At 48.6% G+C, this 16,873-nt stretch overlaps 4 protein-coding genes across 7 annotated transcripts; 1 reads left to right on the top strand and 3 right to left on the bottom strand.

Moving 5' to 3' along the window:
• Positions 1 to 968: 968 nt before the first annotated feature.
• On the bottom strand, positions 969 to 2,345 carry FVEG_14758 (hypothetical protein; the record flags this gene model as incomplete). The annotated part of the gene is made up of 4 exons (XM_018903731.1): positions 969 to 1,026; positions 1,328 to 1,364; positions 1,550 to 1,759; positions 2,291 to 2,345. 4 exons carry the CDS (start codon positions 2,343 to 2,345, stop codon positions 969 to 971), a joined length of 360 nt encoding a protein of 119 aa, XP_018743518.1.
• A 303-nt stretch (positions 2,346 to 2,648) lies between these two features.
• FVEG_00978 (UTP-glucose-1-phosphate uridylyltransferase) lies at positions 2,649 to 7,522 on the bottom strand. 4 transcript variants are annotated; one of them, XM_018887737.1, is made up of 5 exons: positions 5,550 to 7,522; positions 5,086 to 5,181; positions 4,949 to 5,025; positions 3,096 to 4,891; positions 2,649 to 3,046 (listed from the first exon to the last, which is right to left on the bottom strand). In XM_018887737.1, the coding sequence occupies exons 1-4, from the start codon at positions 5,649 to 5,651 to the stop codon at positions 3,601 to 3,603; spliced, it is 1,566 nt and encodes a 521-aa protein (XP_018743520.1). In that variant the 5' UTR covers positions 5,652 to 7,522; the 3' UTR covers positions 2,649 to 3,046; positions 3,096 to 3,600. The 4 variants fall into 4 exon arrangements, with proteins under 4 accessions (XP_018743520.1, XP_018743522.1, XP_018743521.1 ...); XM_018887739.1 differs by having other exon boundaries at positions 2,649 to 4,891; positions 5,086 to 5,388; positions 5,550 to 6,530; positions 6,594 to 7,522; XM_018887738.1 differs by having other exon boundaries at positions 2,649 to 4,891; positions 5,550 to 6,530; positions 6,594 to 7,522.
• Positions 7,523 to 8,286: 764 nt separating this feature from the next.
• Positions 8,287 to 9,575, top strand: FVEG_00979 (hypothetical protein). The gene is made up of 2 exons (XM_018887740.1): positions 8,287 to 9,033; positions 9,087 to 9,575. The coding sequence occupies exons 1-2, from the start codon at positions 8,506 to 8,508 to the stop codon at positions 9,231 to 9,233; spliced, it is 675 nt and encodes a 224-aa protein (XP_018743523.1). The 5' UTR covers positions 8,287 to 8,505; the 3' UTR covers positions 9,234 to 9,575.
• On the bottom strand, positions 8,943 to 10,772 carry FVEG_00980 (hypothetical protein). The gene is made up of 2 exons (XM_018887741.1): positions 9,817 to 10,772; positions 8,943 to 9,764 (listed from the first exon to the last, which is right to left on the bottom strand). The coding sequence occupies exons 1-2, from the start codon at positions 10,480 to 10,482 to the stop codon at positions 9,489 to 9,491; spliced, it is 942 nt and encodes a 313-aa protein (XP_018743524.1). The 5' UTR covers positions 10,483 to 10,772; the 3' UTR covers positions 8,943 to 9,488.
• Positions 10,773 to 16,873: the final 6,101 nt, after the last annotated feature.

Genomic DNA, 16,873 nt, shown 5'->3' with positions numbered 1-16,873 from the left:
CACGCGCCCACCAAGCCAAGCAAGCATCATTAGCGACATGAGCCCTCGATCCATCACAATTTGACTTCCAAGCTCTATGCATCGAGCCTTGCCCCCCTGACGACCTCAATTCATTCATGTCGCAGGTCTTTAGCGGTCACCTTGGGGTGGAATTGATACAGTCGTCAGGCGAGCTTTGAGCTATGCAAGTCCTTTTCCCTCTGGCCAAGTCCCCAGTTCGACTCGTTCTAGGCCTTATCAAGGGCTTCCTGTCAGCCTTGCCTTAGCCTGGCAGTGGTCACAGCACCAGCACACTTTTTTAACCGCGCCTCTCCGGCGTATACCGGAGCTGCTGCACTACATACAGACCAACTCTCGGAGGGCGAGGCCAGCTACCCTATCTTTCTAGCAGCGATAGCCGCCATGATTAGGTTACCACTGCCAGACATGCTGTCGTAAGCTCACCGATGTGATGCGGTGCGAGCTGGCCAAGTCAGCCGTGTCTTTGCTCAGTTATGTATTGATTTCATGAGATGGGCCACGCCTGGTTCAACATATCAACAATCAACGAGACAGTCTTTGTGAGCAACACATGATCTCTCTCAATATTCCCTCATTCACTTTCACAGCACATGCAATGAACCCTTTGAATCGTAACCGTGGAGCATAGCTTCATCAAGACCCTTGTCCTTAACGGTTCTGGACAACATCCGGAAAATCTCAGCATGTCGACTGCTGCAGTTGTTTCTCCTCTGTTCATCGGCGGTCTAGATGCTTGCCACTATTGGAAACTTGGTATCCCTGGCGTGGTCACCTTACCGTATTGGGAAGTGCTTTAATGACTTTGCCCCCCCAGCTTCTCAATAGTGCCAATGACGAGCTTCAATCGAAAACCTTCCCTGCAAGCACTTGGTAGGTTTGCCATAACTCTTGCAGGTTTCTTGGAAATATTGATCAAGCGGCGTTCTCGGCATTGACCAAACTTCGAATCAAATTCTCCGCGATAGTAGACTACAATTAGGAGTCGCCATCTCAGCGCCAGGGCGCCTATAGCGTCTCATCAAAATGTTATTACGTTAGGTAATGTGTGTGTCTCTATCCGTACCTAGGTGGCTGTAAATTAGAGTGAATCATTACCCGTTGATGGTGCCCGCTATGGCTGCGTTGCTACGGCTAAGTGTTGGGCAGCAGAGACAACAACAGACACCATCATGCAAATTATTCACGTGCCCCTTCAACTGCACGTCACCAATGGATCACCAAGCGTGGTATTCCTGCAAGGCAACAGCACCGCTGAATGTGATGGCATCACTAACACGCAGAAAAGCAAGAGAATGTAATGGAATACATTCCCCGGACTTTGGCGTGCTGCTTAACATTGATGGCTACGTAAGTCAGCAAAGTACGCAATAGCGTACGTACCATGCATTCTTTCCATCAAGCCCAACTAACGCTATACCTTGTGAGTGCACTGGGGATAGCGTTTCTCCAGCCTTCTGCAACGGTAATACAGACCGATATGGTTCGTCGATCATGGCAGCGGTTTCTAGGCGGACATGTTATTGCTGACGTTGATTTTGTGGCTTGAACTCGATGGACGGTCGTAAAAGCTTCATGCTAAGCTCGTCGGCGTCGATACAGACACATCCCCTCACTGCTCGAGGGAAAGGCTGGGGAGCACAACAGTGAGCGACAGCATGAATGGTACATGAAAAACTGCACTTCAACCAGTCGTAGATGGCCTCCGCCACACCACGGCTCAACAGATGGCCATCAGCGGCTATTGTTTTGCGACCGTTAGTCTTACCGAGCACCGCCGTAATGTGACCCATGAGTGTCTCTTCCACGACGATCCAGAGCGTCTGGGCACACACAGCCTTGTAGGCTGAAGCAAGACTTTTCTCTGTTTACTGTCTCGCCTTCCCCCGTACTATTGACCCTCAGAAACACCGGCCGAGTCACCTGCGGTAGAAGTCAAATCTGCCAAGACATGAGGGCATTGCATAATAACTCAGAAGTTCCTACGGAGTACAGTATCAAAGGCACTTCCTGGTCAATGAGCCATGAATTGCAACTGCAGGCATTATCACAGATGGCCCAGGAGGTAATCAGGCTGGGGTCCCCAACTTTTGGCCTTGCTTAGGCCAGTCCGGACTTCGCATTAACCAACAGCGCGCTCCCCTTCTTCACACAATCTCCCTCAACCCCACAAACAATATGCAAACGTGCATTGCCGCTCGATGGAATGGAACGACGGGGCCACCCTCTCCGAACTAGACCGATTTGAGAAGTCGGATAGCCACAGGCTTACAGCCTTGGTTGGTTGAGGATTCATATTCTCGCCAAGCTCTCACGATATTATTCATGGGATGTCTTTACCATCCCCTATCTCCTATATCAATCTCAAGGACTCATCTGGGCCCGGATTTTCCGGCTAGGCATTCGGTTGGGAATATTATCATATCAAACGTGCTAAAAATGTCTTTACCTTGGAGAGTTCCATCGGCTCGGATCATGACTCCTCACTCAGGGTAGGATTCAAACCTTACGGAGATGGGTAGCTGTTTTTAGTGTGAAGTGCGTTGAAGCTTTCAACGATCCCGGTTCGGTACTCAAGATGGAAGGAAATGCCTCATTGATGTGGAACGTCATGAGTGCTGATCTAAGTCCTTTGATTTCACTTTGCTAGCGTTTGCGACAGGTCATAGGCCTCAAATCGAGATAGCAAACAGGCAAAGTGTTGTAAACGGTCTTGTGCTATGATCCTCCTGGGTCGAAACAGACCCTTCGCCCCGCGTCTCACTTTCAAACAACCTGGTGTTTTGACACCATCATCCTGCTCTCAGACCGTATGCAGCACGTTCGACAGTGCAGGTAAGCCACCCTGCCACCCCAGCCAGGATGGATAGACTTTTCCAGTACGACTGTGCCTCACAAATACTTAGCACAGAAGCAGACTATCCTCAACGTCGTCGTCATGCGTCCGATGAACGACGACGTTGGTCCGCCTGAAGCCTGAACAAGCCAAAGGGGCTGGTAAACCGTAATTGCAAAAACCTATGTACTCCTTACAAGATTTAAGGTTAAGATCTGGTCCGAAATGAGGATAGGCCTACCGACTATGTCCATCAGCCCCATTTACAAGGAAACGCCACTACTATAATACAAAGACTGGTTTTGTCTAATAATCTACTGTGCTAAGTTAGATGATGTGGCGTGTCCCAACATGAGTCGACGACCTTGTCCGGCACATTTCCCCGAGACCCCTTCATTTGTCGAGAAATTGTCATTTGTCCTTTTCAATTAAAAATGTGCTGTACCTATGTATAGGTATCAAGCTAATGCTGTTTTGCCAAGTACGTACATACTCAAAGTGTACCTTATCCTCCATACCCTCCCAGTAAGCGTTCATTCAATATGACGCTTCAATCAGGCTCCCATATCTACTAATTCGGAGACGTCGCCTCTCTTCCATACCATAGGATAAACATTCCAATTCTCAAACCTCATCACATGTCTGCCTATGGGCTGTCCATCTTATGCACCTCGAGAGGTCGTGACAAGTTAAAACCCTGAGACAGTCTGCCACAAAACCGTACGACATCCAAACAAGCTCCCAATTTAATGTTCGAGTAGGCGCAAGCTACCCTGGACAACCACGTTCTCAAGGATCGATCCAGGGGGGATGTCGATGGTACTGCCCTCTGTCGCGACGATGATAACAGTGCCCTTGAGCGTTACGCCGCGGCCAAGATTGACGGCACCGGTGATAGTGAGGTGATCCAGCTCCAGCACCTTAGGAATGGAGGGGATTCGCTTCTGGAAGTCTGAGACCTTCTTGAAGTCACCACCAAGCTTGATCAGGGGCGCGTCACCGAAGCGAGCGGCGCTCATTTGGAGTTGGCCGTGCTTCAATGTGTAAAGGTCAGACTTGACGAGCATCAAGTCGGAACAGGTCTTGACGGGCAAGAATCGTCGACGGGGAACGTTGACACCGTGAGCGTTGTTGAAATGACGGATAGCCGCACCGACAGCGGTCTCAAGCTGGATGATAGAAATATCGGACTCGCCCTTCTTGTCACCAGGAATGGTCTTGCCATTGGGGATAATCTCCATCTCGAGTTCGTCGTTCTCTACCACACGCTTGATGGCCTTGAGGTTGAGCCAAATGTTGTTGGTGTTGAAGTACTTGAACTTCTTGATGGACTTGAACTCGTTGACATGCTCCTTGGGTACCTGGGCAATTTCGAGTAGGCGGACTGAGCCCTCGTAGTCGATGATTGTACCACCCTTGACGTCGGCCTTGGTCTTGTTGGTGAGCTCCATGATGTACTCAGCGTTTGTCTCCATCATGTGCTGGAGGATGCGAAGGTCGACGACGGCGCCCAGGTTGTCGACGTTGGAAAGGAAGATGATCTCGATGCCTCGCTCGAGAAGCTTGTCGAGAATGCCAGAGTTGTAAAGAGACTCGAAAACGTCACCGTGGCCGGGGGGGTACCACTCGTTGATGGGAGAGTCGTTGTGCTTGGGGACGGGGAGGAGAGAGTCCTTGTACACTCTGGGATATCGAGACTGGTTGAAGGTAAGGATATCGACGTTGTGGCCCTCGTACTTCTTGATGATGGCCGCAGTGTCGTCATTTGTGTTGAACGAGTTCATGAGAATGAAAGGGACGTTAACATCGTAGGTACGGTTGAGGTACTCAATCTGTCGGACGGAAAGATCGAGGAAGGACATGCCGTCACGGACTTCAATAACGGACTTGGGGCCGACGCAGCCCATGGAGGTTCCTAGACCGCCATTGAGCTTGAGAACAGCCAGCTTGTTGAGGAACTGGACAGACTCGGTGTTGGCCAGATCCTCGTAATCAACGACCTGACCCTGAGCGGGAGGGGCAATGCGATCCCAGTCTCTAAACTATCGTCAGCAACCGTATTGTGGTATACATCTGGTCGGGAGGGAGGCATACACGGCGTTGCCCTTGGCCTTGTCGTTAAGGTATCGTCGGAAAAGGGCGAAGAAATTGTCCATCTCAGTCTCGAACAACTGTCGTCTGGTTAGTCTTGACTGAATCAGGCATCACATGTTTCGGGTTGAAGGACTTGCCTTCTTTTGTTCGGGATCCTTGACGGTCTCGGCGAGGTTGGTCAGAGCATTTCGCATCTGAGCAGCAGCGACGTTGGTGGAGGTGTTCTCGAAAGCCTGGAGCATGATGGGTTAGTATTGTTTATGGTAAAAAAATATGATGCAGGCTGTGTGTTAGGAAGAGAGAAGGACGAAGCTTCGCAACCTCATCGGGGAACTTTAAAGCCATCAAGCTTCGAGTGAATGCGCGAGCCGTAACCAAGTCCATCTGGCAGATGTGAAGAGATGTGGAAGCGCGAGCCTGTTTGCAGCCATGTCAAGTGCCTGGACATCCATATGACTGATGATGAGCGTCACAATGAAGCTTTTGAGATACAGTGAAGCTTCGCCGTGAGCGAACAAAGGCACGCAATCGCATCTGCTTTGTATAATGTGGCATGCGATGATAGGGAGGTGAAGCAGTATCTTGATTCACGCCAACTCACCATGTGACTGCGCGTCTTGCCATGACGACGCTCATTGCCCTGGTCATCGCCGCTGTTGGGCTTGAGGTGGGTAGGCAGCGCACTCTTGATAGCACTGGCCATTGCGAACGGAGTCAGTCGGTCGAATCGTGGAGAATATTAATAAGGTGGAATTAGAGTAGCACGATGGAAGCCAACGGGAGGGAGTAGATAGATAGCCTTTGGGGGGGGATGCAGAATGAGGAGAAGGATCAAGAAGTTGTTAATGGGGAGAGAGAGAGAGAGAGGAGAGGAATGAATCAAGGTAACCAGGTCAAGCAGGTCAAGCAGCTAATAAACGAACGGGAGCGAGAGGGAAAGGGGAGGCCAGCACCAGCACCAGCACCAGCAACAGCGCGCCAGAGTAGAGTTAGATGCGGGGCGGTGATGCCGGGCTTGCAGCTGTTGCTTGTAGACTTGGTGGGGGTGGCGAGGGAGCTTTTTTCTTAGGCGGACAAAAGAAGCCGAACAACAACAGCAGTCTAGAACTATTGACACTTTTTCTGCAATCTGAGGTGTAGCAGTGACGTCGAGTCGATTTGGGTGTTTTTTTTTTCTTCTTCTTCTTTTCTGTCTTGCACTCTCAACTGATTCTGCTTCTTGTCCTTTTCCAGCAATTTCCTCTCTTTTTGTTGGTGCAGATTTAGTAAAGGTTGGGTAACATAGGAGGCGAGATTCCTAGACTTGCGGTGACAACTCAGCTCGCAATGGTCGAGCAGATAGACCGTCTACTAACTCGGTGATACTCGAGATACCGTACTGCACCTAGGTACCTTACCTGGTCTAGGCTATCTCAGCTCCCATCCATGTGTTTTGTTTTTTCTTCCCTGGCCGTTGGGGAATGGAGGCTTTTTCCCATGCTCTGGTAACTAACCCGTCCCTGTTCATCCTTACCGACTACCTAGTTGTGGTTGATGGCTTGCGGTGAAGATGAGACGAGGCTCAATAGTGCCTTCGTCTCCCCTATTGTTGTTTATTATCACATCTCGTATCATCGAGTTGTCGTAATTGATCATTTCTCCTCACCTTCACGATACCCATACCACGGGGATTAAACCCCACCACTTCACCACTTGCACCAGCGATCTCTCACCTTGTAGGCTTGCGGCGGGCCAACCAGCCAGGATCCCCGGTATCTTGTTTCCCATTTCTTCTTGAAAGGTATGGAGTATCCATTTACCGCTGGTATTATTAGCACTCAACGGGCCAAGTTGGTGAGACTGGCTAGGGGAGCCTCTATCCGTAATGATAAAAATGACAGGTACCTCTAGGCTAAACCTAGGGGGGTCTTCACTGAGTTTATTTTAGCATCCTCCTCTATACTTGCTCCATGATGGCTGAATGTTCGAGATCGGTCCTTTGCAGATATGATGTTGCAGTCAGTTGAATACGTAGGTATGTACAGACACAATGCACAGACAAGCGGGTAGCCGAGAATGAGAATAAGAATAAGGGAAACAGGCAACCTTGATTGAGATTGGGTGGTATCATGGTTGATTTTTCTTGGTGTGCCGCCACCATCATGATATCCCTCATTAAGATCCTACTATTTGCCTCCCGAATGCAAACAAACCGCTCATTACACCTGACTCTGAGTGAATTTCTGATTCTTTTGGGGCGTCCATTTGCCTTGGTTCAGCAACACAAACAAGGTGATTGATATTGCTTATGCCCCAGGGTCCAAAGCTCCTTTTACGGTGAACCAGAGTTGAAGATGAGGAACGGGCCAAAGCTCCCGAAGCTCACGCCCAGACACAGCAAGTATCTCGGCTCTGTAATTGGCTGTTTTATTGGATCCTCACAGGCTTGGGCCCAGTCGAAATGAGCAGAAGTGGATGCAACGAGGTTGATCACGGCTAGTCTTGACGCTATCTTTACATCGGTCGATCTCCATGCAAGATGCCTATTCTTGCTTACAAGGTTGAAGAGAGAGTCAGCGTTGTGATTGTTATGTATCAGAAGACCGGAAGTAATGTCGTAGGCATAGGTAACCATTGACATTTCAACAGGATCTGGAACACTTGAGCCCCAGCTCACATAACGCCTCTCCCGTTCCGTTCCTTGGCCAATCATTCAGTAGATGGAGACCAACAAACAAAAGCAGATTTTAGAAGACTCCTGTCAAATGCAAACCTCGACCTGCCGTATATCTCTCCACGTGGTCTTGGCATTGGATAAGAGACTAGACAAGAACTATACCCAGTTATTTTCACTTTGCTACCAACCTACCTACCTACCTACCTACCCTAGATTGGCCACCATCTTACGGATACCTGGCACAGATGCTAACTGCAAGTAAGGCAAGGTAAGGTGGTTAGCACTGAAGGTATCAGTTTCACGTCACTTGTTTCTCTGAGCTTCTTGACAGCTCCTCCACAACCACGGAAGCTACTCCGTAAACGAAAATCATATGCATTGCAGTGGCTCACCGGACCTCTAACTCCTTTTATCTGCCGTTATAGTGGAGGTTGTCCTTGTCCAGAGAGTGGCCCGTTTAGACATTTCTATGTAGGTACTGAAGGACGGGGTAACAATTGAGAAAACTTGGCCTGAATCTATTACAAAGACAACACTTGTTTGTCATGGAAAACTTGATAACGATGCCCGATATATATTTTGTATGAATCAAGATAATATAATGACCAGCAGACTAGACATGTTTTACGTGCCTCTCTGCATTATCACCCTCTATCTGTGGCGCGTCCCTCTGTGGAGACGCAGCCATACCATTCAACCCTCCATGGAACTTATACCTTACAAGAACACGTCGCATGGCCAGATATTGGGCAAAGAGACAATCAGCTTCAAGTAACGCTGAAACTGATTCCTTCACCGGCAACACCCGGGCTGAGAATTGCACCTCCATTTCTCCATATAATCACCAATAATACGAAGAGTCCGTCTCACCGTAACTTCATCTCACTCAACGTTAGAAACCATGGGGAGCACAGAAACTGTTCCTTTCTGGAACATGAACATCCCCGAGGACCAGAGAACCGAAGAGTGTCCTGACTTTCTCCGAGGCGTCCACAAGAAAGATCAAGGCATTCTCTCCACCCCAGACCAAGAGTACCACATCTTCTCCTGGGCTGAGGTCCGCGACATCATCCAAACAAACCGCTTAGAGAAGTTCAAGCGTGTTCCCTCAGAGCTTAGGCGCTACAAAGCCTTCACGTTCTATCTGAAACAGAAGTACGGCAGTGTCGCCAACTTTATCCATGAACATCGTCTTGGATGGAGTACTCCAGTGATGCCGCGCGGAGCACCGTTTGAATTCGAGGACGATTATAAGATCATATGGAATGACGCCCCCTACGGGATAGACCCGAGAATAGCGCACCTTGTCGTGTGGACAAAGTTCGACCTCGTAGAAGATCCCGCCACAGGAGATTTGACGGACATGGCGAGAAAAGAAATTGATGATTTCGTGACAAAGACCTTTCGAGCGCATATCCCAGAGGATAATGTGAGTCTTTCCTGTCATTGTAGGTGATTCATCTGTGAGACTCATGTGCATAGGTTCTTTGGTTTAGAAACTGGCATTCTTTGCAATCGGTCAACACCGTGCAGCACTTTCACGTCATGCTCTTCGACCCCGATCCCGACTTTGTACGGAAGGTCACTGAGGGAGACGTTCCACGGGCAGGAATGGAGGTTCACAAGTGAGTGTTGAGGGACATTAAATAGGTATCACTTGCGGCGATTCGTCTTCGTTGGAAGAAGCTGAATATGCTGAAGCATCCGTGTTGATAACGCCATATATGTTGATCAATACTACCTACTGCCTCAGGTACAGCATATGCAGACTGTCCAAAGCGAGCTTGAGTAGTTGAATGGGGAATAATCATCCAAGTAGCCATATACGCATATGCGACCTACTTTTTACTCCGCATATCAAACTTTTACCTAGGACCAAGTGCACTACGGCTTCCTGTCATTCGAGTGCGCAATCTGGTTTCTAGTGTCATCAAACCTAACATCTTTCGTCTTAGAGACCTCGATCTTGACATCTTCGGTTCTGACCGTGAGCTCTACACAGGCAGCCTCGGCCAGAGGCACTGCTGTTGGCTTCTCGAGTCCAATGCGAATGATTTGTCCGTAGAAATCGTCACGCTTGGTCCTGAGTTCCCGGGCAATATGGAAAGCCAGACTTGCCGCCAAGGCCTCCAGAGTTTCGAACGACGATTCTGACATGGCCTTTTGTGATGATTAGCACGTTTGTCCACTAACCCTTTCATAATCTACTTACATCAACAATGATACTCTCAATGACAGCATAGTCATCGTGTGCGGTTTGGTATTCGTCGATGCGGATGTTTGTGATGACGACTTGCTTCGCGTTTCGCTCATTACTGTTGACACCGATGAGTGTCGGCACTCTGATACCTTCTAGACCCAGCTCCAGACTTCGCGCTGTGATGGCTGAGTCGGCAAAGAGACACGATCCCGAGAGCCGGATTGCACTTCCCATCAATGAGGCCTTGGGTAGGACAAGCGATACTGAGAGCCTTCGTATAAGGCTCATGTCGAGGAAAGCCTTTGTGTTTTGGGCGGAAGGCTCCTTCACGCCAGTGTACTGGAAACCAGTAAGGTCAACCCAGAGCCTGTTGAGCACATCGCTCAACGACAGGGCTGACCTGGGCAACTTCTCCAGAGTGCTGAGGATAGATTTGCTGAGGAGCCCATAGTGAACGGTATCGGAAGCGACCTTGTCGTCTGATGACGATGAGGGGAACGCATGCGTCAGTGACACCTCGGCGGATATCAGAAGAGGTTGCTGCTTAGAACCTCGACCCCAAGCATCTTTGGGTCCTTGGATAGTCGTTTGGAGATTTCGAACGCGGACAACAGCGACAGGATCGCCTTCGGCATTGGCGAGCCGTCGAGATGACACAAGAGGAGTCTCTTTGCCCATGGCTGACGTTGAGTGATATGATTTGTGTGACTGGATCGGATTGCGGCAATTCGCTATGTTGAATCCAATACGACACTGTACTATGTATAGTAGCTATAGCTAGCGTAGTACAACGGCACGATTAATTGAAGGTGGTTCTAGAGCTTGATTGATGTACACTGTTGTTGGTCACAAGTTATGTCATTTGTGTGCTCCGTGAAGCTAGAATGACAAACAACACCAGCGGGGCAGTTCAAGAGCCAAAAACAAACAGTCATCACCCCAGCCCGAGATTTGACGACACAGGAAGCTGCTCTGGTGAGATTTGACAAAAACCTGCATATACGGCACTATTAGAACTTTTATTAATTAATCTACCCTTCCTGCTATTACTATCTGCCAAGTCCATAACCCATTTCCATGTGTGAGGGACTTCTGATACTGACTCAGCATCTGATATTTTCCGTGTTCTGGTGACACGAGTTATAGATCAACATGTGTTGCTTGAATGACTAAATAATTCTACTCAAATCAAGGCATACCTAAACTTCGTCAAAGAAAAAGCATATCGGCGAAACTCATGACTCCTCTTGACATCGTTGCCAAGCACATACAGTCACGTGTCCTGTCCCTAATGAGATATAGATACCCTATACTCTTCATCATCTTTGGAAAAGGTATTGCAATCTTGCATGAACTTGGGACTAACAAAATATCCGGCTCTATAAGACGCTGTCGAACATGTTACTCGGCTCTAGTCTGATCCGTGTCTGAGAGTGTGTGCTTTTATTCGAGGTGGTCGCATGAACCACCTCAGAGTCTCACTTTGATGCAGGTCCAAGATCAGAAACCAAAGAGAAAGACAACAGCTCAACATGTGCACCAAACTCAACAGTTTGCAGATATATAGATATGCACATGCATATGATGCTTTATGGTAGTGTCGCTGATATATTACCTACACACCATATCACAATCAGCTGTGATCCTTCCCGAACCGCTGTACCTTCACCCATCACAGCGGTTCGAGTGATCGTGTTTCCGCCGCTTGATCCCCGAGCCAGGGACAAGGGTCTCAAACGTCTTCTCTACATAGTTCTTGGAATTGACTTGAGGCTAGAGCGGGCCTTGTTCCTCTTCTACCCACAAGGATTCGTCTCACGCTCGGTCCAAGTGGTCATAAGAGGAAGCTCATGTGGTTTTCTCACTTCCTGCAGCCTCCTCAACAAGTGCTCAAGTTGCATTTCGATGGGGGTTAAAGAATTGTTGGTTCGGTTCCAGAATATTGAGCTCTTATTACCTCTTCGCAAGACCTTCCCGTAAAGGCTTACTGAAGGGTTTTGTGACTGATCATCAGGGTCTCTGGTCTTGGCCCACGATATCGTGTTGAACCCGTGCAATACCCACGCACCTGGATATCGTCCGCTGTGCGCGGATCGCTCTCGGTTACTCCGTACCCAGTCTGGAGTCGCTAACGTACGCGATTGAAACATAGACGGCCCTATGGCGGAGCAATGAGGTTGCACTAACAACCCTATGGAAAAATCATGAAACGCAGCAGTTAGGCGACTGCTATCTCAGCCAAGGGCCCTTTCGTCTTGACATGCTGAAGGGGAGGAACATCAACACCTACTCTTAGGCTCACAACCTGACAGGCATTAGTGACCTGGACCAAATTTCGAACGTCTAGAATGCGTGGCTAGAAGGTTGTGACATGATTCTCAAACTTCCGACTGGTAATCTGGCACATGGTCACCCACCCTCTAAGTCTCTGGTTCCTGGTCACATTCGGGCAAAGCAACCACAACTGATCCATAGTGAAGATTATACATATTGCTGCGGTTATGTGGCCCGGCATCCTAATCCTACATGTACTGCAGATATTGGCCGAATAGTTTCGGTACAGCCTTTTGCGATGATACCCCGGGGGATTTCCAGTACTACCCGGGTTCATCGACGAGGGTCAGAAGCATGATGTGATATTCATTGTCCCCAAACCTCACTCATATGCGTTGGACTAGGACAAAGTCCGGGCTTGGCTCATTCAATAGAACAGAATCGCTCTTCGACGACATGATCGGAACACCAGCAAGACCAGAAATTGAATACCTTCTTGTTCGATGTCTGTGCAAGACTAGAAGAAGAATCCTAGACGGTTGATGTTAATGATCCTTCGGAGTTACGGCCAGATGGAGCTAGCCTCCAGCACAGACAGAACACGCAAGGGGATTCTCATATCCACTGCAACCGGATGCAGGGCTCGGATCATCGACTAACGTAGCCAAGAAGGAAAGTCAACTTTGGGGTGGGTTTGACGACCGTGTCATAGGCTTCGTTGTCAGTCTCGGTTTCAACTCTTACCCGTCGTTTCAGCTTTTAATAAAAACCACTAACTGCCCTTTTCTTCTTCTCGCGGTCGGAAGCATTAAATACCGGGTTCCACACAACGCTCTTGACTTTTTCCCAGTTGTTCTAAAGTTACTAGAACGCGGAGGACTTGACAATAAACACTCTAAGGAGGCCTGTTTCGGAGATTGCATTTCAAGCTGACGGCAGCTCGCAGACATGGACATGCACCGCCTCAAATCTTGAGCATCCCGATCTATGCTAGCTTGAGTTGCTGCAGATCTGAATATCTTACCCCCCTTCACGGGGGAAGTTCAGACAGCTGCTGTGCCGCAATTCACAAAAGAGGAGGAGTGTGCCAGTTACTGCATCCGACATTTCGCAACAACAACTTCAAGTAATATGACCGTTTCGAATCGAAACGGTGTTGCTACTGCAGCATTGCTTATATACTGGTATTAGATCGGACATAATACACCAACGTAGCTGCCAAGAGAGTTTCGCTTGACAGAGAATCCCCCTCCCACTGAATGGATGTTACTTATATCTGACCAAGCTCTGAGACCTATACGTATTTTTGGTTCGGCTATTACGCTTGCCAGTTGCCGAAGTCGGTGTCATGCATATAATTATGTATTGTTAGACCGGGGAAGATTCCCGCGAGCCTCGTAATGGTCAGATCCTTGAATAACATACCGAATTCGACGAAGCACCCACAAATTGTATAGACTGGAGGAATACATGCAAGGTTCGGAGAGGAAGCATGGCATAGATGCAGGCGTGAGGCACATCGAAGTCGACAAACTCTTCACTAACTAGACAATGAATCAGATCACTGGTTGTAATAAGACACTCCCAGTATATAATGTTACCAAAGAGATATATCCGGAGCGCCACGCCTTTGACAGATGCCAAGGGGAGACTTTTAGCCTTGTGACGGAATAGACATCCGTAGACGGCTATTTACTTCGACCCTTGCAAGAACTGTCAGATTTTGAATAATTCCGAGCGATTTTATCCTGGAAATTTGACAATCAATGGGAAGTGAGTGAGAATTGCGCCATATATCTGCAATAGGAATCTGAGCCGGGGCCAATTCAAGTCTCGAAGAGTCTCCCCCTTTGTCAAGGAATATCTTGATGCAAGTCGTTCCTTTGTTAGCTTAGTTGGTGACTACCGCACCCAAAAGAACTTCCCATTCAGATGTGGTTTTGCTGCAGTGCAGATAGTCGGGATCCTTAGGGCTCACATGCTAATTACATCTTACCTATGTAGTAGTAGTAGTTAGGAATCCCTTTCTCCACGGCCATGAGCCAACGAGCTAAATGGGCAGGAGTAAGATTGAGTTGTCTGGGGCAAAGATTGCGGGGAAGACAACCAGCGATGTGGAAAGCCAGTTCCACGTCTGAGAGAGATGCAAGTCAATTGCCAACGTTAGAGCGTGTCTCTTTCTGGTAAATGGGGTTCTTTGCAACAAGTGGAGGTCTGTTAGGACATGTTCAGGCTTGCGATCCTCCTCAGCCATTTACAAATCCCTCCGTCGCATCTCATGATATATGAGAGCAGGTTGAAGATGTCGTCGGCGTGTTAGCGTCCTAGATCGGTGGCTGCAAGGCTTCACATGGCGTCGTTGTCAACATTGAAGACATCGCACCAACGGACCGAAGAGTGGTGTCTTCCACAAATGGCGCTGACAGTTGCCTATGCCGAGATGCGTTAGATTAACATATCGACCATTGTTTGTGATGCTGAAAAGCATGGTTCGATGTGATATGTGTGATAGACGACGTCAGCTCACCACAAAGAGGTTGCTTGTATCTGGCGTCGACCAAAGGAAAAAAGGCGCTCGAACAGATCTGTCACAAACACCTCCTTGAGATTTTCCGGGTGAAATATTTTTGTTCGAGAGGTGGTAAGACTTCAGGCAGTTGAAGTGGCAAGGAGTGTTCCGAGATCTATATCGTTGAGTCCATGTCTATAACAAAGAATGAATAAATACGTATATACCAGTTGATTTGCGAAAAATGTCATGCTTCGCCGTAAGGATTAAATACATCGTAGCTGACAGCGTCATCTTTCGATAGCGATTGGACCAAGCATATTTGATGATAGTGGGCTCGTTGGTGAGTGAAAAATTCAAGATGCGAATCAGAAGCTGAGTTGCCATGTTGAAAGACAGAGACATAAGTGACGAGGTTCCTGAGTGGCAAAGAGCGTCGAGCCAACCAGAACCAAAAGCCAGCCAGCAACAGGAGGATCAATCAGCATGGGTGTGTTGCATTAGCGGGAATGACAGGGGAGCCGCTCAGCGGAGCGACAGTGACTGACCAGGGGTTGACAAGGGGGTTAGAAGGGCCGAGAAGCCAGTCAAAGCTACGAGACAGATGTCAAGATGGCGATGCCAGTGATTGAAGCATCCAGAGAGATTTTTAGTGGCTAGGCCTGCCGCGCAGGCTTTTGCTCCTCTGGTGGTAGCGCACCATAACATGTCGAATGACAAGCCGAGAAAAGACGTCGATGTGTATTGGAGTATTTACGCGAATGTTGGCTCTTGTTCAACCTGCTCAGCCCAGACATGCCTTGTCCAACCTCATGATAATATTGATGGACGCTGACTGGACTTTTGATTGTGACGACTGACTGGGATAGACAGACCAGCGTCAGGTGAGTGTGTAGAGAACAGCGAACAATTGGTACTCGAAAAAGACACTGTATCCCAGACAAGACCCTTAGTATGAAGTTACTAAGATTGAAAACGGTGATAATGACTTTGTAAGTGTTATTATATTCTGTAAGTTATTTAGTGCCTCAGGTATGTACGGAGTAGTAGTCAACGTCGTCTTCAACGGCAGCCCGAGACTCCTCCACTGGGTCTGCCTTGTGGCCCCCGTAGAAGGAAACAATTTGTGGGTGAAGCATAGGTAGGTACCTATGTACAATGGTGGATGTCTGGGGGGGGAACCTTATAGCAGTCCCACAGATCGATGCCTGCCCGTCCATCAAATCCCGATCCTTGCGTAGCTCCCTTCTTCCATCACTTGTTGGAAAGTCAGGCCAAGTATTCCGTACCCCGATTTGATTCATTCAGGACGCTACCTTATAATGCATCAACAGTTTCCCCTGTCAACCACTGGCATTTGTTGGATGGCAATGTCACATCCACCCTTTGGACGTACCTATGCATGTACATCAGAGATGTCGGCATTGCACTGATTGGTGACCACCTCTTGTACTCCGTATGTACATATGTATTCCAAGGGCTTGGGCTGTTGCACTGAGTCCAGTTCAGCTCGGTTCAGCTCCACTGCCCAGCGGAGCGGAGCGAGTCATCTGTGCATTGGCCAAAGTTTCAAATCAAGCACGGTTGATGAGATGCCCTGAGAATTGTCTCTAGTCAACAACGGTCAGACGGTCTGCGGTGGTGAGCTGCTAATAGAGAGGCCATGGGACCTACGTAATTTGGCTCTGCCCACGGAAACATAGAGGTTAGTATAGTGCTTCTGATCACTCGGGCCGCGTACTGACTCGAATTCACTCAACGAACAAAGATCGCCGAAGCCCTCGACGTCGACCCGCTGCACCCGCAAGTCTATATACAATACAAGTGCCAAACGTTCTCCGCCGGCCGTTATTTTCTTTTCTTCTTGCGGTGATATGCAACGACTCATGGCAAAGCCTTTCCTTTTTTGCATCTTCTTGTCAGCACGCTGTATGTACTTGTCTACACTCCCGTCCACTCTGATACCGTTCTTGACCAGCCAATCAAGGTTGAGAGTTGGCAGTCATGAGAGATGGGAGCATAAAACATTGACGTTTGGCCTGCTCGGAAGACTCGTCATTTCGCATGCATATACGGCTACATCGAGTCAAACACGTTGTTTGGTTGAGAAACTACCAATGGCACCCAACAATCCGAGAGATCCTACTGGTACTGTAGCATGTAACTAGGTAGGACTTGGGTGATACTGGATATGACTGTCGATAACTGACTGCTGTCGATCTCGGCGAGCTAAGCACACGGACCAGACCTAACAACGGCCAACCTGACACATACGAAAGTAGCCAA

This window comes from Fusarium verticillioides, chromosome 1 (assembly GCF_000149555.1).
Source record: "Fusarium verticillioides 7600 chromosome 1, whole genome shotgun sequence".
NCBI classification, from domain to species: Eukaryota; Fungi; Ascomycota; class Sordariomycetes; order Hypocreales; family Nectriaceae; genus Fusarium; species Fusarium verticillioides.
This window is presented reverse-complemented; position numbering and strand designations above follow the sequence as displayed.

Bases quoted from the DNA above. Each gene is read 5' to 3' on its own strand.
- FVEG_00978 (XM_018887736.1), bottom strand. From the start codon at position 5,651: ATGGCCAGTGCTATCAAGAGTGCGCTGCCTACCCACCTCAAGCCCAAC. The intron at 5,182-5,549 runs GTGAGTTGGCGT...ATCATGCTCCAG, and splicing joins GCAAGACGCGCAGTCACATG to GCTTTCGAGAACACCTCCAC. The intron at 4,892-4,948 runs GTATGCCTCCCT...ACGATAGTTTAG, and splicing joins AAGGCCAAGGGCAACGCCGT to AGACTGGGATCGCATTGCCC.
- FVEG_00979 (XM_018887740.1), top strand. From the start codon at position 8,506: ATGGGGAGCACAGAAACTGTTCCTTTCTGGAACATGAACATCCCCGAG. The intron at 9,034-9,086 runs GTGAGTCTTTCC...TCATGTGCATAG, and splicing joins CGCATATCCCAGAGGATAAT to GTTCTTTGGTTTAGAAACTG.
- FVEG_00980 (XM_018887741.1), bottom strand. From the start codon at position 10,482: ATGGGCAAAGAGACTCCTCTTGTGTCATCTCGACGGCTCGCCAATGCC. The intron at 9,765-9,816 runs GTAAGTAGATTA...TCATCACAAAAG, and splicing joins TTGAGAGTATCATTGTTGAT to GCCATGTCAGAATCGTCGTT.